Source organism: Camelus bactrianus, chromosome 30, assembly GCF_048773025.1.
Source record: "Camelus bactrianus isolate YW-2024 breed Bactrian camel chromosome 30, ASM4877302v1, whole genome shotgun sequence".
In the NCBI taxonomy this organism is placed as follows: Eukaryota; Metazoa; Chordata; class Mammalia; order Artiodactyla; family Camelidae; genus Camelus; species Camelus bactrianus.
This window is the reverse complement of record NC_133568.1, coordinates 13,818,990-13,842,404: the sequence shown is the minus strand read 5'-3', so window position 1 is coordinate 13,842,404 and position 23,415 is coordinate 13,818,990. Positions and strand designations below refer to the sequence as shown.

Here is a 23,415-nt window from a genome sequence, read left to right as displayed (position 1 = left end):
GCTCAACATTATGTCTTCATAATTTCACAGGCCTTTGAATTTGAACAGAAATTCATATGGCCTTGAATATTTCAAAGCATCTCCCCCTGAAATAGGGTGCTATACAGTCAGTTGGCTGGAAGAGATCTCACAGATAATCTAGCCCAATGTTCCCTAAAATGAAATATTAATCACCACTATGGGGGGAAAAAGGTTCCTTGGTCAATTAAGTTGGAAGATATATTTTTTTCCCTCAATCTCAGAATTTTGAACATGCTAATGTGAACTGTGAATCACCAGGAGAGGTAGGGCAGAAATGGTAGAGAATGTATCCAATTATTCCATAAATATGTACTGAAGATCCAATTAGGTGCTGTGGATATGAGGTTATGATCAAAATATGGGTAACAGGTAATTATATGATGTGATGGAGGTGTTAGCTAACTCTGCGGTGGTAATCATTTTGGATTATTTACGTCTATCAGATCAGCTCATTGTATACCTTAAATTTACACAAGGTTATATGTCAATTATTTTTCAATAAAGCTGGAGGCAGGGAGAAAACCCATGAAAGGATTCAAGTAGGCAAAAATAAATTCTATGAGCTAAGATGCACAGTTGGGATATAATCAGAGGTTTACCCAACTAGTTGGATCAGAGAAGGAAAAAAAAAATTCCTACACATTAAATGTTCTGTCTTCCACTCCTGAAACATGTAACCCATCTGGGTCATTTTGACACAAATGGAATGTCAGTTAACGTCTCACCTGGGATAAGGCATAGCAGACAGAAGGGAGTTGTGAAAGCTCCATTTCTGAGCTATTTTTTTCTAGAAGGGTGGGGAAAGAACAACAGCCAGGCTGTGAAACCATTAGAAGATATTTATGGGACCACATATATATCATTTCATGAAAATCTGTATGTCATGGTTTTCTTGTATATTATGTAGTCTGAGAATAACTTCCAACTTAGAATATTGATTTCTCCCTACCAAAAAAAATAAATAAATAAAAAGAAGGCATAACTGTTGACCTCATGGAACTTAGAATTTCCTGGACAAGACTTACATTAAACAAATCATGAAGCAAAGAAATGTGAAATTACAACTATAGTTGGTGCTTTAAAGAAAAGCAGAGTTCATGCCAAAAGACGTAACATGAGGATGTAATATGAGGTCCCTGACAGAGGAGGGAGGTCATGGAAGGCTTCCTGGTAGAAGTGACATGTAGGCTAAATCATGGAGTGTCGCTAGGCGTTAGTTCTTGTTCATCTACAAGGGAACTGAGAACAGACCATGTGTCTGGAATATTGGGAGTGAAAGGGAAATGGCACAAAAGGAGGCTGGGAAGAAAAAGAGGGCCTTGTTCATAGAGAGCTCTGGAGATCACATTCAGTTATCCGCAATAAAATCACAGATGACTGAAGAGTTTCCAGCAAGGAGGTGACGGACTTGATTTAAGAAGGCATCTCTTCCCACTGTGTGGAGAGGGGTTGTTGGTGGAAACAGACCAGCTAAGAGGATACTGAAGTTCTCCAGGAGAGAGCTGATGATAGCTTCAACTGAGAGGTGGCAATTTCATTCAAGCAAAGAGGACAGGTACACACTATAGTGTGAAAGTAAATGAACATAGCAGACTGTGCATGGGGGAGGAAAGAAAGGAAGAGTCAGGGTCAGGCCAAAGCCATAGTCCGTAGGTCTGAGATGAGGGACAGGGTCAAAGAGCAGGGGAGATCAGTGAGGGAAGAATGAAAGTTCAGTCCTGAGGTCTCATGATGAATTGTAAAGAGGCAGCGAGGAGGTCTGTGTTAGAGGTACACATGTGGGAGCTGGCATGTAGATGGAATTGATGCCTGGGAGCAGATGGGATCACCAAGTCAAGGCTATAGAGTAAGCAGAGACACTCCCTCAAGACTAATCCTCTAGTGTTCAGGAGGAAGGTGGGGACCTGGCAATAGAGAATTGAGTGCCAAACAACTTCCCCAATGCTTATTTGATAATGGAACACTTCCCCCCCTCCCCTCTCAGAGCCTCTCATGGGACCCACGTGCCTTGGAACAACCATTGCAGAATGTTAATCTAGATCACTGGTTTTTAACTGGGGAGACTGTGCCCCCCATGGGGAACTCTGGTGATGTCTGACATTTTTGGTTGTTACAACGTGCTAGAGGGAAATACTACTGGCATCTAGTGGATAAAAGCCAGGGAAGCTGCTAAACATCCTGCCTTGCACAGGATGAACCCAGTAGCAGTGAATGTCCCGTCCCAAATGGCGGCAGTCCTGAGGCTGAGAACTCCTGGCTGCGCTTAACGCTCTCCACAATCAGACGAAAAACTGAACTCCAAAGAGTTTCAGTGACTTGAGTCACACATTCTTACTCTCTGGCAAAGTCAGTTCTAGAACCTGGGGTTTGGGGTTAGTCGAGGTCTTGGAAATCATTTCAGAGAGGGAACATTTAGATGGTAGGTCGGCAGAGCCCCTGGTAGACTAGAACTTGAGACCCTTGTGTCCGATTATCTTTATATCAGGGAAACGACTGTAAAATTCTATTTCTGGACCTTTCCTTTGGCATTAAGGTGTCTACTGAGTGTCCTATAATATCTTACCAACCTCAGAATGATTATCTCATGCGAATATGCAAAAAGCTTTTATGTACACTTTATTTAGCTCAGTTAAAATGTTACTATTGGGTTAGGAAAACAATAAAACAAAGTTTTTCAAAACTAGAGGGCAAATCATGGCCTTGTCTCCTGAACTCAGAGTACAAGTCATGTTTTATAGAACACCTGATATGATGCTAAATATAAGTATTAATAATAGTAATTTTTAAATAATGTTTTGTTAAAGTATCAATACCTGTCACACTTAATTAAGTTTTCAGTAGTTGAAGTCTGTACAACAATGCTTTTGTAGGGTTTGTAGATTTCTTAACCAAAATTACTAATTTTGCTAATTATAGGCAAAAGCTACCAATAAAAACAAATTGATGATTTATCTCCCCAAAGAGAAAAGCAGGACTGAACTGAAGTAATTTTCACTGTTGTGATCTTTCATACAAATATAAACTACAAAATCACATTTTCAGAACTTGAAGATTTTCCAGTTTTAAGAATGTGGACCATAAAACTGAATGCATGGTGAGAGTGAAATAGTTCCATGTCACCCCGGTTTAGCTTTGATTTTACATGCCACCAGAAAATAATTTAGGAAGCTTCTTCAGTTTCCTCAATTTAATTAAGGGCTTCCAACTACAAGAGTAAACATGAACTATAGCTTTGTTTTTCTTTATTTGAATTTCAAGAGTGCTTTTTCAATAGAGTGACATGCTATAAGAGAAAGTAAATGATTAGCCAGGTCTGAATTTATTTGCAACTGGCTTGAGTAGCCTGACAATAAACCATTATTCTATTACAATTCTTTGAAGGATGAATCTGGCAAGTATAAGGAGAGACAGGAAACCTCTACAATTCTGTCACTCTATGAGGAGACGCATGAAATTTTCACTGTATATGAGGTTCAAAAACTCAAGATTTTAAAATGCTTTTGTGATGCAGCCTAATTTGCAAAGGTGCGGTGGGGGTAGAGTTTTATCATTCAAGGTTTCATTTGTACATCTAATTTGAAACTATACCCCCTTCTTAAGGCACAAGGTGTCAGAAGAATTTTGATTAGGATGATAGTTTCCAGATGCCTTTGCTGATTTGCTTGTAAGAGCCCAAGCTAAAGGCAAATTATGTATTTACCACCATTTGTTGGATAGCAAAACAGAAGAGGAAACAGATTATGTTTGCCCTCCACCATCCATGTCTCCCTGAGGTTATCAGTTCACCTTAATTAATCAAGCAGCCTGCAATAATCTGTTAGGCCAGCAGGGATTCTAGAAATGTTTCAGGTGCTCTGTTCATCCCAATCATTTAACATGAAATACCTAAAACATCATTAAGTGATGCAGAAAACTGAGGAGTAATGTCAATAATCTATCTAAACTGGTTCAAAGTCGTTGGATACCATTCATCTATTTTATCTTCATGACTTTCTCCGGTGAGATAATGTATATCAGATTAAATTTAATTACAGCTATTTTTCTCACTAGGAATCTTAAATTAAATGCTAAAAAAATATGACAACGTGCATTTCTCTCACTGTCATTCTCTTCATCTGAGGTCTGACTGCTGTGAAAAGACAAGTTCTTATCTGTTGCTTTTTCTGCTAATGTCAAATTTGGGCTGGGGCTTCTTTTCAATCAGAGGATTCATTTTATTTTGAAGGGCAAGTTCAAATATCAATATCAAACTTTTAAACTTGATCCAAAATTAGGTATGTCAGATTTAGTGATGAAAAACACCGGAGGCTCAGTTAAATTTGAATTATTGCTAGTTGCCTAAGAATATGTACATTGAGATGCATATGGACCTTGAGATGGTAACCGCTTGCAAGATTTTTCTTTATCTCATATTCATAGGCAGTTAGAAATGATTCAAATCTTACTGGGCCTCCTGTATTTTTGGCTGTTAAATTTGGCAAGTCTATCCAAGATTAGCGTTCTTTAGGACACACAATTTAAGAGAGTATATAATTCTTTTCAGTGCCTTACATTTGCTCCACCTCACACACACATAACTGCAGCTCAGTAGTGGATGGAACTGTGAGGGAGTAATTGTTCTTTCTCAGTTACCCATACTGATTCCCACTTCATTTCCTGGCACTCTGTCTCTTCAAAAAGCACTATCCTGTGCCAGTATAGACAGTCATGCCCTTAGCTGGGGATGAATTCCAATTTGAAACTTTGTGAAATCAGCATCTCAAAATCAGCCCTGTGGGATGATTTTAAAGGGAACAATGTTAATTTCTGGCATGAACTCCAAACCTAGAACCTCTCCATCTCAAATCAACCTAAATACCCATCATCAGATGACTGGATAAAGAAGTTGTGGTCTATTTATACAATGGAATACTATTCAGTTGTAAAAAAGAATAAAATAATGCTATTTGCAGGCAACATAGATGGACCTGGAGATTGTCATTATAAGTGAAATAAGCCAGAAAGAGAAAGAAAAATACTGTATGATACCACTTACATGTGGAATCTAAAACAAAAGACAAATGAACTTATTTACAAAACAGAAACAGACTAACAGACATAGAAAACAAATTTATGGTTACCGGAGGGGGCAGGACTGGTGGAGGTGGGAAAGGATAAATTAGGAGTTTGATATTTGCATATACTAACTACTATGTATAAAATAGATAAACAACACATTTCTTTTGTATGGCACAGGGAACTACATTCAACATCTTGTAGTAACCTATAGTGATTAATAATATGAAAAGGAATATATGTATTATGTGTATGTATGACTGGAACATTATGCTGTACACCAGAAACTGACACAACATTGTAAACTGACTATACTTCAATAATAAAAAAAAAAACAACTAGAACCTCTCAGGGTAAACAATACTACAATTATGTCTCTCCACAGAATTTCAGCAATAACCTTCTTCACCCTCCCTCACATCCCTGGGGTCTGTCTCACTCTCTTTCATCTCCCAGGAGCATATTTCTCTGCCTGGTCCGCTTGGGTAATCCTCCCTCTTCGTTTACTGCTCCATCGGTGGACTGCTTTTCATTCTGTACTCAAAGCCAACAGCAAGTGCCCTGCACACAGTGAGGGCTTAGTAGTGTCTCTTGACTGCTTGATGCGTGAAGTGTATTTGGCATATTGTTGAAACTTAAGATAAAATCTGAAGCAAGAGAATGAGCTAATTAAATCTGCAAAGTTCCGAGGCGGAAACTATCATGATCTAAACTCATTTTAAGGAGCACACCCTTGGTCTGTTTTCAGTCCCAACACATCCCTCCTCTCATCTTCCTGCTGTGAGCTCCCCAAAGTGTCTCACATATGTTGGAACCCAGAAACTATCAGAGCCAGGCACTGGCTATAACAAGTATCTAAAACACGAATACCTATAAGAGACAATAACGTTACTTAAGGAGGGGAGAGGATCTGTGTATAAGGCAACAGAAAGTGATGAGGGTTGTAGCAATCTGGAGAAAGCATTCTGGATATAACCTCAAAGAGTACTGACAGACTTGCATTTAGAAAGCTTAAATGTAAGAAACCGTACTTATCTGATTAAGTAAAATGCATTAATAGCAGAGAAGGATCTAATTGCAAACAGGAAGAGCCTACAGATAAAAATACGTTCCTGAGTCCACCATGGGCCAGAGGAGAGGGGACGCTGAGTCTTTAACTGGAACATCTGGTCTACTCCTCAGATACACATATCCCCTTTAAGGAAATGGATGCATTAGATTTTCATAGCCTATGACAGGAAATAATCACTTACCTCACCCACTCATTCTAATTTCACTCTCAGTAAGCAAATTTTAGATTACAATTCTGGCTTCCCATATGAAAAAAATTTTTAACAGAAAACCACTCAAGGGTATATTTATCTACTCCGTAATCAAATTTCTCATGAAAAGCTGCTAAAATTGTTAAATAAATACATTGTGTTCTTTTCATAAAACAGAATATGAGACAGCAGCAACGAGAAATGAAAAAGAGCTATTTGTAAACTCGTGAATAAATCTTAAAAATAAAGTTAAAGATAAACACAAGCTGCTGCATACATGTAGTGTGATGCCATTTGTATAAAGCTATAAACATGCATAATAATATTATAATGTTCACGGATACACTGACATATATGGTAAACACCATATTTAGGACAGTGGTTTCGTAAGTGAGGGATGGAGGGACCTGTGGAGAAGCATGTGACAAGGCAAAGATGTACAAGAGATTTTAATTGTATGTGGAATATTTTATACCTTAACCTTTGCGATGGATACACGAGTGTTCCTATTTGTATTTTGAATATATTAAATACGTTTTTAGCAAACCAATCCAAAGAACAGTAACCATAACCATTTTTTTTAAAAACTTATAATAAGGAGTAAATATATATTTTTCTTTGAGAGTTTGGCTAGTATTAATCCATCCTCCCAAAGTTTCTGTTTCAGCCAAACTGAGAACAAGATCCTAGAAGAAAATTTCAACTGCAACCTGCTTCTTCCATGCAGTTCTAGATACTATCTCCATCTGGTCATCCCCAAAGCCAACAGACAGATGCGAATGCTCCAATGGGATGAGCAGAAATAAATATTTAATCTTGACAATACTAAGGAAAATTAGCAATTAGGCACTAGAGGATTTTGAAGAGTAAACGTACTTTCCAGGTGAAAAGTCCCAGTAACTTCTATTTTTGAAGCTGAGTGGGTTTCAGTTTGATCAACCTTAGATGTCACCTCTGTCTGATAAAATTAAATTTTTAGAAACATTTAAAAAAATGTAGTATTTTAAAATGCAGATATTTATTAAATTCACTTATTAAATTCTCTATGTGTGGGCTTTTCTGATTCTGTTTTGTGCACTTGTAACTCTCATCGGCACTGTCTCCTGGTGAAATATTGCTACAGGTTTGTTCAAAACTTCATGTTTCTATCATCCCCACTAAAACCCTAAGTCCGGGGTTCTTGGTGTTCACTGTCCATAGAAAAGCTGCCTCAGCCACTCTAGCATTAACCATTTAAATTAATATAACAAATCCAACAGCACTTACTTACCATTAAGAGTGCTTCTATCAATCAAATTAGTGTCAACTGGCCAATAACCTCCATCTCCATGGCGACCTGTTTATAGAGAAAGCATATCAGAAATGTTAGTGGATCCACAACACGACAGCACAAATGAAACAAAACTGATAAAAATAACACATATTTGAAAATACACAAACAGTTGAACAAGATTATTTTGGCCACCTGAAAGAAAACCTGGGAATAATTAATACCATTATACCTTGTGAGGAAATGTTATTTTCTAAGGGTGAGAAAAATCTGTCATGAAAATCAACTCTTTTAAACAAGCTAAATTCAATTCCTCTCTGAAAAGTCGTTGCTTTTCCTCTTTTCTTCCAGTATCCTTGTTAATGTGTCACCAAAAGGTACAGTGGCAGTGCTGGGCTAAGTGCTGCTGCCCGGAACATCGCAGAACAGAAAGAGCGCGGGTCCCTGGCTCCTGGACGGGCACAACCCACCTCCTTTATGCCGCAAGAGGTCCTGTTTACATTGTTGCCTGTTGGCCATGACTTTGCGACAAATTATCATTATTACAGTGCTTTTTGTCTTACAACAGGGATTTGGGTAATCTTTGTGTTACATGCCATTATAGGGGCCTCGGAATGAGCTATTATGTATGGAGAAAAGGGTAGGGGACATGTCACAACCCACATGGTTGGAGTATTTCTTACAAACACACCAAGAAAGGAAGGTGGCTTCTTTCCTATCACATTATTGGAAACACTGTTGCCTATCAGGTGCTCAACAATTGTAGAAGTATTATTTAAGAGAACTGAGCCAGAAATTAACCAGAATTAATTATACTATCAGGCACATTTAATTAATGGTGTTTCACCACAAGTAATTCCCTTTTCTATTGGTACATCTGTAGAACTGTAATTACTTGATTAGATTTTGAGTTCTAGAATATCTTTTGGGTAGATCATTTACAGGAAAACATTTGGTAGCTGAATCTCTATGCAAACATGTACAAGAGTACAGCTAATTCTTTCTTTACTTTGGAGCATTATTTCTGAAAGCAGCTGTAATCAGTGGATGATGTAGAGGAAGCCTACTGGGGAAGTGGGGTGGTTTTTCTCACGTGTATGGATTTTATTTTTCTTTTTTAAGACTTCCAAGTTCTGCTCTTACGACATTCCTTTGCATACCAAACGCTCTTCTTCCTAAAGCTTTTCCAACATCTCATCATTTTATTTGCAAAATAGTTTTGAAGAAACAACTTAAATTTTGTTACCAGACTACACATTCACAATTTTTAAAAATTCTCTCGATATGAAGCCAGAATTGAACTTCGGATGTGAAGCGTCCAACAAGCAGTGCTAAATCAATCCAACCACATCATATTCTGTTTTCAGCGTAATATGGTACATTTAAAATCTGCTGGCCTATGACTGTGGAACATAAATAAGTGGGGACTAACATGGAGGATCCTGTTTGGGGGGGCACTTAGGGGGGATGGGAGAAGCAACTGAAATAAGCAGCAATTGTGAAAATTTTAGTGGGCTGATTAAGATGTAGATAAGCATAACCCTTTTCCCAAATACCTTGCTTGTGTGACTCTGACACGTTTGGGGTTTCAACAAGCAGAGGACAAGCTTTGCCCACCGGACATTGTCAAATCAATGTTGGAAGAAATGAGGTGAGACAGAAGTTCTGTTTGAATATTAAGAGGACTTTCCTCACATCTGAAAGCAACTAGATTGCAGAGCAGTCAGCCAAAAGAGAAGCTAACTGCCCCATCACTTACGCCACTAAAGCAGTAAATGATTTCTGTTGGGAGTAATTCTGTACTGGCTGGAAATTAGGTACATAGCCTGTGGAAGATTTTCCAATCCTGCTAGCATCCTGACAAACACCTTTTTAATGAAGTTTCTCACTCTCCCTGCTAGTTTGTGGGAAGACGCAGAAAGAAGCCCACAAGCACATCCCTACTGACTTAAACATATGTCTCTATGAGGACAGCACCCTTTGGATTTAGAGAGGCTACTGATCACACAGTGGATTTCAATATGCAGAAGAACATCAGGTATCATATGGTTAGAGCTCTGGGTAAGATAAAGGAACTCTGGAAATGCTTTCTAAATAACAGAGGGCAGCTTATGACTTGAGCATTCTACCTGTGTGATCTAGTGTACTGGCACTGGTTACCTTTTTGTTGGCTATAATTCAACTGGTCCCACCAAAGAAAATTAAGTATCTCTTAACAAATAAGGAGAAAGTACTTTAAAGAAACCTGATATCATCACCCAGCAAGATTGGATTTATGGTAATTTAGAACGCCCACATCACTTCAGTAAGGAAACGCAAAACTCATTTCTGGGATTCTGATGAATCTGGGATCTCTTCATCTAAAGACGGGGGAATCAGACATCAATTTTGTATGCTGCTATAGCTCTTTTCTCCAAAATACATCTTTTAAATTCCAGGAAGTCTTCCTTTATGGGTAAATAATAAGCTATAAACAGAGGGCTCTCCTATTGCCTTAGGGCAAGAACCACAAAATTGTCAGATGAGGAGACACTGCAGACTAAAGATGACAGTGAGTGTTACTGTTTCACATGTCAAAGCATTTTTAAGGGCTTTTCGCTGTGGCTCAAATATTAGATGTGTTTAGTTAACTTGGTTAATTTCATAAACACTGATTAAGGGAAATAGAGGACTAATTAGACTCTGGAAGATGAGAAGCCAGTTAATGCAAACATGTAAACTACTATCCACTCCCAGAGGTCTTAATTTTTTTTTTTAATGAAGCATAAAACTGATAGTAATTCATTCCAAATGTACTAAGTGCAAGGCACGGTCCTGGATCCTCAGGGAAAGGGTAGTGTATAAACATGTATCAGACATGCACCCTCCCATGACAGAGTTGCTTCACTGTATCCAGATCCTATGCAGTCCTCTCCATGGTTAATGTTAGCTAACTGCAGATGGTCTTAAATTTATCCTGACTGTAAAGATTTATGAATAAGTTAGTCCTTACTATAAAATCATGATTACTGTCTTGATTTACTATTACTATAAAGTCACTATTAGGTTTAATTGGAAATGTTTTCCATTTATCTAGTATTACTAAAAGAAACATATGCAAATAAAAGATAGTGTATTATTTTTCATCTCTGTTTCACAATTAAATTTACCTTAAAACCCCTGAATTTCTTTCTTTTTTTTTTTTTTTTTGCTTATTGCACTAAAGCTCTAACATTTTTCAAAATAAAAAATTCCAAATAAGTAAATGAATGCATGGAAATTTAATATGGCATTTATGAAAATAATACATTTCATATCCATGTTTCAAAATTATTCAAATAAAGCTCAACATGGTTCAAAAAACTGGCCATGGGTAGTTTCTTTTTTCTTATATTATGGACTTAGTCATCCTATTTTACATGAGCATGGTAATCAAAATGCACTAAATGGATATAGTATTATATTCTACAGGATATAACGCATAATTATTGTGTTACTGTGTACTTATATTTCCTTAATAACAGAATGAAGATGAGGAAAAGAATTAAGATGATAAAGAGTAATGAATTTATGGATCACTTAACCAACCATGGATTTCATCCAGATAATTTTATGAAAAATCACTTCTCCCACAAAGTTTTGATAATTGAAGCAAATGTTTTCTACTTTTTAAAATGTTTTGAAACCAAGATATGGAGGTTTCAGGAAGAAAAATAAAACAAATGATCCCACGTTTGACTTTAAAAAGAGGAATAGTGTGGCTTTTTAGAATTATTGCAAATAGCTATATAGTTTAAAGTTTAGTTTATTTAGATATTTCTTAGGAAGGTCCAAATCAGAAATTTCAGGCTCCTCCCCTTGATTTGCATTTGTAAAATATTATAAGTGATAAAGTCATTCAAAGAGTTACCTTTTACATTTTATATAAAGACTAGATCTGACAAGGAGCCTTCTCTGCCTCCTGTTTTGGCAAATATGACATGTATTCCTTTAGGCAAAAGTTACAGTCTCCATGATTTCCCTGCCAGTTACTTTCAGGATTGAGGGGAAAACGGGCAGAGGTAACATGAATTCCTTTAGGAAATGTGCTCATTATTGTTTCTTGGCACTTACCAAAGTGACTCTCATATTGTGTTCTTAATACTTGGTAAGTGACTAAAGTGAGTTAGAATGCTTTGCACTGTGCTAATGATGTGAACAAATCTTAAGTTATTACTATTATACATATTAGTTTCTGTGTTCTTATTCTTATCTATTTCTGTTGGAGCACAAAACTTTGTCATCCATGTATCTGTCCATGCTCCACCCACCGAGGTCAACAAATGTGTCGAGTGGACCACCCACTGTTCTGAGCATTAGGGATATAAAATGACTACTGCAGAGACTCATAATTTAGTGAGGGGAAAAATGTTCAGTAAATAATAATAACTACATTCTAATATTCAAAGGTTAAAAAATTGTAAGTAGGAGGCAAAATGGAAAAACAAGATGACTGACTATTTCTACCTAGAAGAATGATGGAAGGGGTTTCAGGGCTGATATCTGAGTTGAGAATTAAAGGATAAATGGAAATGTATCAGGTAGAGAAGAATGAGGTGGATAAACTTAGAAAAATAGGGGAAATAATAAAACTCATTATGTGCTCTACCAAAGAGTCTGGAATTTATCTTATAGAGGGCAGAGGTCCACTGAAGGTATTTTAAGCAGAAAAGTAACTCAATTAGATATGCATTTTAGAGAGACTACTCTAGCTGAGTGTGAAGAACAAATTAGGGCTGTTGTAACAAATAGGGTGAGAATAATACTAATTATGAATCCATGATATAGTTATCATTAGCTCCATTTTATAGATGAGGAAACCGTGGCTCAGAAAGACTAACTAATACACTTATTTTAAGTGGCTGAATCTGTCTAATTAGGATGATGATGATTTTACCATCAGTGGGCAAACTGATAAAAGAAAGAGGAGTGGGGAGTGAGCTGGACAGAAATGAGAGCACTTAGATTGGATTGATCAAATTAGATTGATCACAGTGTGAGTGAGCGTTTAGGTGTGCAAGTGTGACTTGAGGTGGTAGCTCCCTTCTCAGTAGGGCACATAGAACAAAACAGACTTTGTAAAAGAAACAAAATAGTTCTGTTTGTAACCATGGAGAGCACTGGGACAAGTGAAGGTGATACTTCAGAAAAGGCCTAACGGAAGTGAACAAATAAAGCTAGAAAAACAATTTGAAGATGATGGATACTGATGCCCATGTGGAAGTCCTATTCCAGATTTTCCTTTCCTCCCTCGACCCACACTGTCACCACTCCTCCCCCGCAAGCAAGACATGATCAACATCAGCACCCAGAGTGACTGGGGTTTGCAGGGCTCTGGATCCAGGGGAGCACTGCTGTCTTCAGTAGTCAGCGTACAGAGTAGGTACTTGATAAACTGAAACTTAAAAAAAAAAAAAAGGCCTGACAACTGGGGTGTTAGGGTGGAGGGAAACAGCAAAGGCCCCGTTACCAATTTATCTCTCAACCACAGTGCACTACTCTCTGCCCTAACCATGCCGTGAACACATCCTGCAATCGTCACTATGCGAGTAGCATCTTGCCTTCTTGATTTGCCCATTTTAGGATTTTTTCTAAATAAAAGTTCAAGTTATCTTTCCCTCTGTAGTCATTTGTGTTGACTCAGTTCTATGCATATGTTTAAAGTCCAGTCTTGGGTTCTAAGAAGTCCTTTATACTACTGCTCAGCGACTCCCATCTGAAACCTTATAATACACATGTGCAGATGGTACCCCCTGCTTTAGCATTTCAGACTTCTCATATTGGGCTGGGACTCTTTACATCCTCCCTAACTCTACTACACGCTTCTTGAAAATGAACCCACAGAACTGGGCTTCTTTCTTAAGTTTCATCACACCCAGCACAGCACTAGGTAAATAGTGACAAACAAGTTGTCAAAAGTAAGTCCAATTCTGTGGGGGAGGGTAGAGCTCAAGTGGAAGAGTGTGCTTAGCATGCATGAGGTCCTGGGTTCAATCCCCAGTACCTCTTCTAAAATAAATAAATAAATAAACCTAATTACCTCCCTCCCCACGCCTAAATAAATAAATAAATAAATAAATAAATAAATAAATAAAAAGTGAGTCCAATTCTTTTCATACTGCACATTTGGAATTTCAAAAACTCATCAGCACCCATTAGTTTGGATTTCCTCCCTTATGTACTCAGACTTACAAGCAGCTGGTGAAATGCAAGTGTACACATTTTCTGTTAACAAGAAATGACAGGAAGGGTGGAGGTCAAGAAAAAGGCCCAGCAGGTCAGAATCATCTCCAAATGTGACCACCATTTCCTGAATCACAGAGAACTTTTGTCTTTGTGCTTAGCTTTAATTTAGTAGGTGAATATTGAAGATATATTTTCTCCATTGGAAAAATATTTTCACATCTTCATCTCCCTCAAGATCAATCACATATATGGTCATTCCTCAGTATCCACAGGGATTGGTTCTAGGACGTGCCTCAGATACATCCGTGGATGCTCAAATCCCATAGATCATAAACATAGTATGCGACCCGACACTGGCTGAATCTGCAGGCAGATGTGGAGGGCTGAGCGCAGTCTCTGCAGCCATGAGCACTGCCACACTTGGGTTCTCCAAACTACACTCTGGATTAGATGGTAAAGTCTGTCTTCCCAGATTACTCTGTTTCTCAAAGATCTGTGTCATAATTCAACTCAACAAATACTTATCAGGCAACTATAACATGATATGTTCATAATTACTGATGGGGGTACAGGAAGGCAGGGATGACAATGTGAATTAGACCCAAGGAATTTACAACCTGGCCAAGAGGATGGGGAGATAAATAGTGAACTACAAGAAACAGACAACATAGCAAGGACTACACTGGATGTTACAGACACACAGAAGAATAAGAGACTAGAAGGTAAGAAAGGCTTCTTAGGAAAAAAAACAGGATTGTGAAGGGGCCTTAAAAGATGAGGACTCGTCTCAGCAGAGAAAGGGATTAAGTGCTGTTAAGGCTAAGAGAACAGTGCCAGTTAGAGCACAGAGTTCTAAAAATACATTTTTTCAAGACTGATTTGTGGCTCTTTGCCAACACACTGGGACATCTGTGGAGGGACACACTGGTTGTGAGGTTAGGAGAGGGCATTTGGGGTCAGGCAGCCAGAACTGACTTCATCTGTAAGCTACGGTGAACCACCTGCGTTTCAGAAAGAAAACTGAGGAGGTGGAATCCAGGACTGATAGAAGTGGGCAGAACATAAAGCTAGGCACCTGGTACTTGGCTAACGTCCACAGCAAAGAAGGCCATTCAGCAACGCGGTGGGCCTGACAGTAAGAACTAGTTTAAGATTTTTTTCAGGGCTTATGAATGAAAATGTCTATCTTTCAGGTTTTGAGAAGATTAAAATGATACCCTGAATCGGGTCAGCTTTTGTGAGTACAGAGTATGATTTTTTCCTTTCAAAGTTACCAATAAAACACAAAAACGCCTGAGAGGTTGATTTAGCAGCTTCTCGACTGCTTACTGGGGACAGGACAGCTTCTCAAAATTTTATCAAAAGCACATTACTCGTTATGTTGCCTCTCCTTTTTTCACCATAGTCATAATTTCCAGAATTGCAAAATTTTGGAACTGAAAAAAACATGTGAGAACAGCTTTTTCAAGGAGGCCTAGCAAACAGTTGAATAATGAAGTGAGTTGAAACTACATACAGTAATAGGGTACAAAGTGGTTTTCATTTTCAATTAAACAGCTTCCATCAAAAGGTGCTAAAGGTTTCAATTTCCCAAACAGCAGCCTGGTTGCTGTAATCCAAACCCTGCAAAATCTGGATTACATTAACTAAATTCCAGGCTTGACTAGACCGCATTGATAACCTTATTTCTCTGACACAGGAAATAATTAACATTCTGTTTATTCATGAGATTAAACCTGCTGAGGTATAAAAATGGCAGGTGTAGTGTTAAGTACTTTGCCTGAATACCCTATTGAGGAAAGACAAAGGCCTTTAAACGGGGTCAATTTATGGTGAGGACCTGCAGGTTTCACTGTCTTGATAACAAAGCAGGAGCCAATTAACTTACTGCATTTTCAGAAATTATACTCTGGTCATGAGCAGACATTCTCAAGTTAGTTAGCCTGCGTATATACCTCAGCCTAATCACATACATACTGTGAGCATTTGGGCAAGATCTAACCTCTTGGCATTCTATTCCCTGCATCTGTAAGGATGTTGTGAGAAGTAAATAGGATGGAACATGCACAGCACACAGAGTGATGGATGCACAGTCGGAGTGCAAAAATGTGATGTGTTACACTGTGCGAAGATGCCGTGCCTGGGTTTTTTATTCTAATACCAACCCTAAAATTTGATCATCTTAAACCTGGAAAGAAATCAAACATAATCTTGGCTAAAGTCATCATTTTACACGTGAGGATGCTGAGAGGAGTTCAGAGCCGCAAAACCATGCAGGGACTCACAATGACAGCTCTGTGCTGGAATTTGGGGCATCTGATCCCATTCGGTTGCTCCTCTAGCCCACACTGAGAGATGCTGATGAGAAAGCCGGAGCATTACTGACCATTATGTGATTCAGAGGAGAGTAATTCTCTCTCCACAGTGGGAGAGCTGCCTTCATCTGGGATCTACAAGCTGGTCGCTAAATTTATGCCTCTTTTCTAGGCCTCCTGTGTTAGATCACCCCTCTGCAGGCCATGGAGAATTAAAGATACTGGACAGTGCTTGAAGCAGGCATTTTCTTCATGATTCATCACAGCAATCATACAGATCATTCCATGAAGATTCCTACCCTCCATAAGGTACTGTGTCATGGCCCCAGCACCTACTCTGTGGCCTCACTGGGCAGGCATGACAACACACATGTTAAGAATGACCAGTTTTTATACCTCAAAGTGCAGAACAACATTTCAGGGTTAAATGGACTATGAGGATGCAAAACAACACAATACTTTAAAAGTTTCATCCAATAATTACTTTTGAGAATTGGTCATGTTTTATAGTTACAGCTATCCTGCATTGCAACCCTCAAACCAGAGGCTTTTACAAATGCTTCTGTGAGAAGCTTAAAAGGTTTGAGCTGATTGTAGAAAAACAAAAAGTTAATTTTTTTTCCCCATAAATAGAGCAGTAGTCTACAGAGGAGAGACTACACACTTTGGGAGTCAAAGAGAAACATGTCTGAGTTGCAACTCTGCCCATCACTAAATTTTTATCACTTTTGGGGGTCTGCTTCCTCATCTGACAACCTGTAACCAGTAAAAGAGTTAAAGACAGATTAATTTTTTAAGGTAGATACTATGAACTGAATTGTGTCCTCCCTCACCCCCAAATTCATATGCTGAGTTCATAAGACAGTAGCCATGTATTTGGAGATGTGTGCCTTTGTGGAAGTAATTAAGGTTAAAATGAGATCATATGGATAGGGTCCTGGTCTGACATAATTAGTGCCCTTAAAAGAGACTTGAGCGAGTTTTGTCTCTCCACCAAGTGATTGCATAGCAAGAAGGAAGCTGTCTGCAAGCCAGGGAGAGAGCTCTCCCTTGAAACCAACCTTGCCAGACCCTGACAGGAGACTTCTAGCCTCCAGAACTGTGAGCAAATAAATCTGTTGTTTAATACACCCCATCTAGTCTGGTATTTTATATCAACAGCCCACGCTGACCAACACAGAGCGAATTAGCACCAACCCTCTGTTTCCTGAGATAAAGAACCGTCAGGATCACATATTTAGGGCTGTGACTTCCCATTAACAAGACGACCTCAGACTGAGAGCCCTCTGCCTTGTTCTTTAGAATACTCAAAGTTGAGGAAAGGAAGGCTGATACTGGGAAAATATCTTTCCACAAACTTTCGATACAGAAACTTTATAGATATATGTCAGAAGTGTGCGTGTGTGGTTGTGCATGTACGTATGTAACATGTCGTGATGAACACACTTGATAGTTAAAAGCAGGGGTTTTGGAAGATACTTGTTTGGGTTTGCATTGTGGGCTTGTAGATCTACTTACTACCTGTGTGTCTACAGGCAAATCAAACTCTCTGAGCTTTGGCATCTTCATCACTGAAATGGAAACAGTAATGGGGTCTCTCTCAGTAGTGTCATGAGAGTTAAACGAGTCGATACATGCTACACTCTTAGAACAGTGACCGGTAGTGAGAGGTTCATAAGGGTTAATTTTACCACTAAACATGCCTACACAGACATAGGCAAATGGACTCGGCTTTTACCAAAATATGGAAAATAAAAAAGGAAAAGAATCTAGAGCAGAGGACCTTCTAGATCCTTCCCCCTCACTTCACATAGGCCATCCAACTTCCCTACCCTGCCTGACCCTCCAAAATAGTCAAGTCTGTGGTTCATCTCTAAAATCTCATGATTACTTTAAAACATATTGGCCATCTGTGCCTAGAAGATACTAGAGAAGTAATTAAAATGTGAAACAAGAGATAAGGGCCTCTTAAAAAAGTGGAATTATAGAGCAGTTTGAGATGAGAGGGCTGGACAAGTGCTGGATATAATCAAGTCACACTTACATAAAAGGGAAAAGGACTTCTATGTAAATGATCTATCATTTTCATACCAGAACTCCTATTACTCAGGAGAAAATGTATTTTTGCCAAATCACAGCTGATTCAAATACAACTGACTTTTTGTTTTCACATTTATGTTCTTCAGGGCAGATAGTTGATTCCAAGAAAAAGTCATTGTGACAAGAGCCTACAGAGATACTTCTTAAAAACAATCAAAACTTTTCTCATTTTCTCTCATATAAGCCAAACTCAACCTCCTGCTTTTCTATTTAGGACTCATCTTTGCAAGGTTAACTCTGACCCGGGGTGTTAAATTTTCTCTCTGAGCGAATTTTCTCTCAGCAGAAATTCACCGCTTGTCATAAATGTAACAGTGGGATCATTTCGCCGTGGGAAGGGGGCGAACTGGTATAACAGTGAGGACAATAATGCATATTCAACTGATTTACTATGTGCTGAAAGTGGGAACGTTCAGAATAGCTTTTTCCCGTTATTTTCATCAATTAGAGGGCTCTTAAGACTGGGTTATTTGTCATGCACTTGGTCATCTATAGAGGTGACTGATTTTGTTTATGAAGAGTTGCTGATGGCTAACAAATTTCATCTGCTTTCTTTGAAGAATTTAAAGATCTCATTTATAACCACTAAATTATATGTCGTCACTCCTCAATTTTACAAATAATTTGAGTTCAATGTAAAATTTAGAACCTATCAACGTGACCAATTGCATACCAGCTGCAATTGAATAAGGGACCAAGTAGCATAATATGTGACAGAATGTTTCCAAGTAATGTCAGATGAAGAAAAGGAACAATTGCCCCAATATGTTAACAGACTCAGCCACTGGCAATAATTCTTGGGAATTCCTTTTGTTCCCAATAATTGATCAGATCTCACTGAAAATCTGAGCGAAATCCATAGACAGTGCGTGATCAGAGAGACTAGGGAATAATTTACTCTTTCTCTCTTATAAAAGGAGGACCAATTTACAAAATACATTTCTTGGTAGCTTGAAATAATATTAAGCAAAATAGTTAACTTAAAAAATAATAGCAAAAAGCAACCCAAAGGAATCCAGAAACAACTGGAAGTCCACCAACTCAGACGCTTGGGCGTGCTGTCACCCACATGGCTACGGCTGTAGCATTTCATCTGGCTCACTCAAACAAAAGTTTGTGTTTTCTCTCTCTCTCGTATATACTTTTTCTAAATATAATTTCAAAAATTAGGAGTTACCTGCCTGTGGAAATCCCAAATTCATTTAAATTAAAGAAGGCCATGCGAAGTTGTTTTAATTATTTTATAACCGAAATAATAAATTCTGCTAATTAATGATTCTAGCTTGGATTTGGCCAGCATTAATATTTAATTTACCTAAGTAAATACATACTAACTGCCAATTACACATCATTAGTAGTTTTACAAACATTACTATTTAGCAGATATTGATCTTATAAAAATATTTTAGGTGGAAGCAAGCAGAAGAAGCTAGGTGATTAACAGAGCTGTTGACCCTGGGTAGACATTTCTGTGTATTGTGTCATTTCTAATATCCCTGTGTGGAGCCCTGGCCATGTTCGCTTAAGCAGAGGGATGGTAGAAGGACCCAGAGATAAACCTGAACATGGGATCATTAAATTAAATACTACTCATGTAGACAACCTTCTATTGTTAATGAAACTTAGCATCCACATGCTTAATATCTGTCAACAGTTAAAAAGTATTTTTGTTGGAAAGCATGTTCTCCCCCAGTCTACAGCATGGTTCCTTATGAGACCTGGTGCTGTAAGTAGGTTCTGTTGCCACTCGATGTCCAAAGCAGGAGACAAACTATATGAGCTGTACACCCTGAACCAACACTGACAACACTGACTATAACCAGTTACGAGCATTTCCAAATTCTCCCTCCTTTAAAGGACACAATATCCTGAAAAAATAAAACTCATACACTCTCCTTTTCCCCCTTTAGCATTCTACTAATTACCCTCAGTGTAAAAATAACAGAATCCTAATTTGTCCGTCTACAGTTCATAGTAATAAATTCAGAGCTACCGGAGAGTTGATGGATAACTCTTCTTTATCTCCATCCTCCTTTGTGTAAAACCATCCCTGTTTCTCTACACAAATCAGCTTTCAGCAAATGAATGGAAGAAGGACAAAATACTAGAAGTCAAACTGGCATGTGACTCGTGGAAGGAAAGCTTTCTGGCTTCAGAATGAATAATAGTGATGCCCTCAAAGAGTTGACCTAAATTTGTTTTTATTTATTAAAAGAATTGTATATGAAAAGCACACATGATTTATGGGTTTTTTTTTTTCTGTCAAGCAACACAACTTTAATCCATAGCTCATGAAAAGGAACAAGAGCAGCTTGAAAATTATGCTGAGCTTAATTATACTTAATGTGAATTATTCAGAAGTGCAGACAGAGACTAAAAATTTATTTCATACAAAGAAGCTTGACATTTTAATTGGTCCTTCAGAATAGAGACAAAACAATTACCTCTCAAGAAAATTTACATCTTCCCTATCGGAGCCTCAGCCTCAGCCAAGCAGAACTTCATTAACAAGATTAATTATCGAGCCAGTGTCTGCTTCGTCAGGTACACGGCCCAGGTAAAAAGAGGAATAGAAAATAATGCCTGACATTTCTAACAGACAGGACTGATTCAACAAGGGAAAAATGACAGACGGAAGCATCATACCTTGGTCATTAGCCATTTTGTCAGGGTGTTCCACTGTGGGGGAAAAAGAAACAATATTATTAGATTTTGGCAGTTCCTATCAAGAAAGCTGACATTTCAAATCAACAGTTTGGTTAGCGAGTTCTCATATCAAGGCCAATGCCCTGGTGAAATAAAACTGATAAGGAATGAGGTTAATGTGATTATTTCCATTCAATTAGTCATAAAAAAATTCAAAATCATGCTTTTGCTGTATAAGTATGTTCTAAAAAATATTAATTATAACATTCCTCTAAACCTGAACTCAGAATGATCATCATGCAAGTTTAATTAAAAATACAATTAACAGAAAAAAACGCATATGATTATCAAGAGATTATCACCCATGTATTTTAAATAAGTTAAGGAAGTAATCTTCTTGTATTCATTTTTTAAAAAATTTTCAACAAGAGAACTTAACCAATTTTCACATGGATAGGATAAAATAATACCATAAAGTTTAAATGATTTGATAAATTTTTAGAATTTATGAAGAAAAGTCTTGAATTGTTCACAACTTTAGATGCATTATGAGTAATGGTCTTGAAAATGACTTTTTAAAATTTAAAAATATCTCTAGTATACCTGAAATTCACATTGTAAATCAACTACATTTCAATAAAAAATGAAAATATCTCTAATTTTTTAAAGGTGGTTTCTTTTCTATTAACCAAATGTACCTTTATAGGAAGTAAATGTCTGTGTATCATTGCTTTTCTAGAAATTGAGAAATGACATTTTGATCAATGTAGCTCTTTGTAAGTCTCCATCAATTAGAATTAGTTCATCTACACTCGATATTCTTTGATCTTTGAGTCTTCTGGGCATATTTAACTCACTTAATTGTAGTCAAACTTAGGCAACTATACTCGCTGGATTGCTTTCTGTGTACGTCTCAGTTAAACTCACACAGAGAAAAAGATCACAGCATCCCCATGGGCCGCAAACTATAACCTAATCAGTCTCACAGCAAATCCACCATCACCACATGAAAAACAACTTACAGCAAAGATCGTACAGGGGCTGGTCCTTCCTTTTTTCAAAGAAGGAACACAAACCACTGTCCACAAGAATATATGGTATCAAAATATTTAAATAAAATGCTGTTAACAAAAACCCCTTCCAGATAAACAGGGTTTATTAATGTCACATCATAGAAGAACAAATTTCTAAACCAGAGCTCATTTGCAGTATCATTTAAAAGTACTATATAGACATAGTCCATGCCAAGGATAAACCAGAAAGGGGATCTTAATAAGCAGAAGAATTTGAATTCTGACTTGCTCTTTGGAAAATGGTATATACAAGAGTGCTTTGTATTAAGATTCTACAAACTTTAAGTAAGTTTTATAAATGTCTTCGTTATCTCCTCAAGATTTAACAAACATGTTTCAGTTCATCAGGCCATCTAATCTTTTCTAATCTAATCATTATGATTTAATTTTTATCTTGATTTTTCTCTCCCATTTCTCATTCAAGATTAATGATTTCTCAAAGTATATTTTGTTACAGTATTAGAGGACAGTTGATGAGAGGTGCGTCTGATAGGCAAACTCATTATCTGTCGCTTATAAACAGAGACAGGATCCTAACGTAGCTTTTAAAGGAAGACACTGTGTTGTAGGACGTGCCTACCAGCAAGAATGAGGATGGGTGTGTCAGGATCAATATGACCACGCAACCCAGGAAGGGTCAAGTTTGGCAGCCAGAACGGAACACACTTGAGAAACTAATCAGTTTCTCACAATCTAGGTGAGAACTTTTCAGAATGATACAAAGGGCGGGGGGAGAAAACCAATCTCATATTATTTCCATTCTTCATATCTCTCCCTCTGTCTTGAATTATATAATGTCTTACCTGCAGTCTAAGAAAATTTTTAGCAGGTGATAAATAAATATATGTCATAGGGAACAATCTCAACTTTATTCTTATCTTTTGGATTTATTGTCATGTCAGCAAATTTAGAGTGACTATAACTTGAGAAATTTTGAATGTCTCAAGAAAGGTTATTAACTAAAGAGTATTTTCCCAACAGGAATCAAATATTTCTAACAGTTACTTTTAATTAAAGACAAATAATGGCTGAACAGGATTGTAATCTGTACCTTGACTTTTTCATTGTTCCTGTCATTTGTCAAGAAAATCTTGTATTTTGTCACAGAACAATTTAAAAACTAAAACCTTTTTGTATTCTGGTCAGAGCTTTCACTTTTGTATCTTTAGATGGGAGAGATGCACATTTCTGAATGACAAGGATGCCCAGAGAAGTGACCCCGCTCTACTATATTTTCACTGCTGAAGACTCTGCTTCTTTGTGTAGAAGGTGAGTTCATCCCTTCACAGGAGCATCCTTCCTCCCTACTACTTGATGGTCCAACACAGAGAAGCTTACTTTACTGATGGAAACTCATGTGATGGGTAGAAATAAACAAGCCTCTTACACATCTCCTAAGGTTTCCGTACTGTGTGGGTCTAATAATGGTGAATTTGGGGAAGGGAGATGGGTACTTGTAGAGTCCTCTG

At 37.7% G+C, this 23,415-nt stretch overlaps 1 protein-coding gene across 3 annotated transcripts in view; it reads right to left on the bottom strand.

Moving 5' to 3' along the window:
* Positions 1-23,415, bottom strand: part of DCC (DCC netrin 1 receptor) — a 985,342-nt gene that overhangs the window by 75,074 nt on the left and 886,853 nt on the right. For all 3 annotated transcript variants that reach the window (XM_010961349.3, XM_045521525.2, XM_074355181.1), the window contains exons 21-22: positions 20,874-20,906; positions 7,609-7,674 (exon numbers count right to left, since the gene is read on the bottom strand). In XM_010961349.3, coding sequence (XP_010959651.2) covers positions 7,609-7,674; positions 20,874-20,906 — 99 coding nt within the window. The remainder of the gene's footprint in view (positions 1-7,608; positions 7,675-20,873; positions 20,907-23,415) is intronic.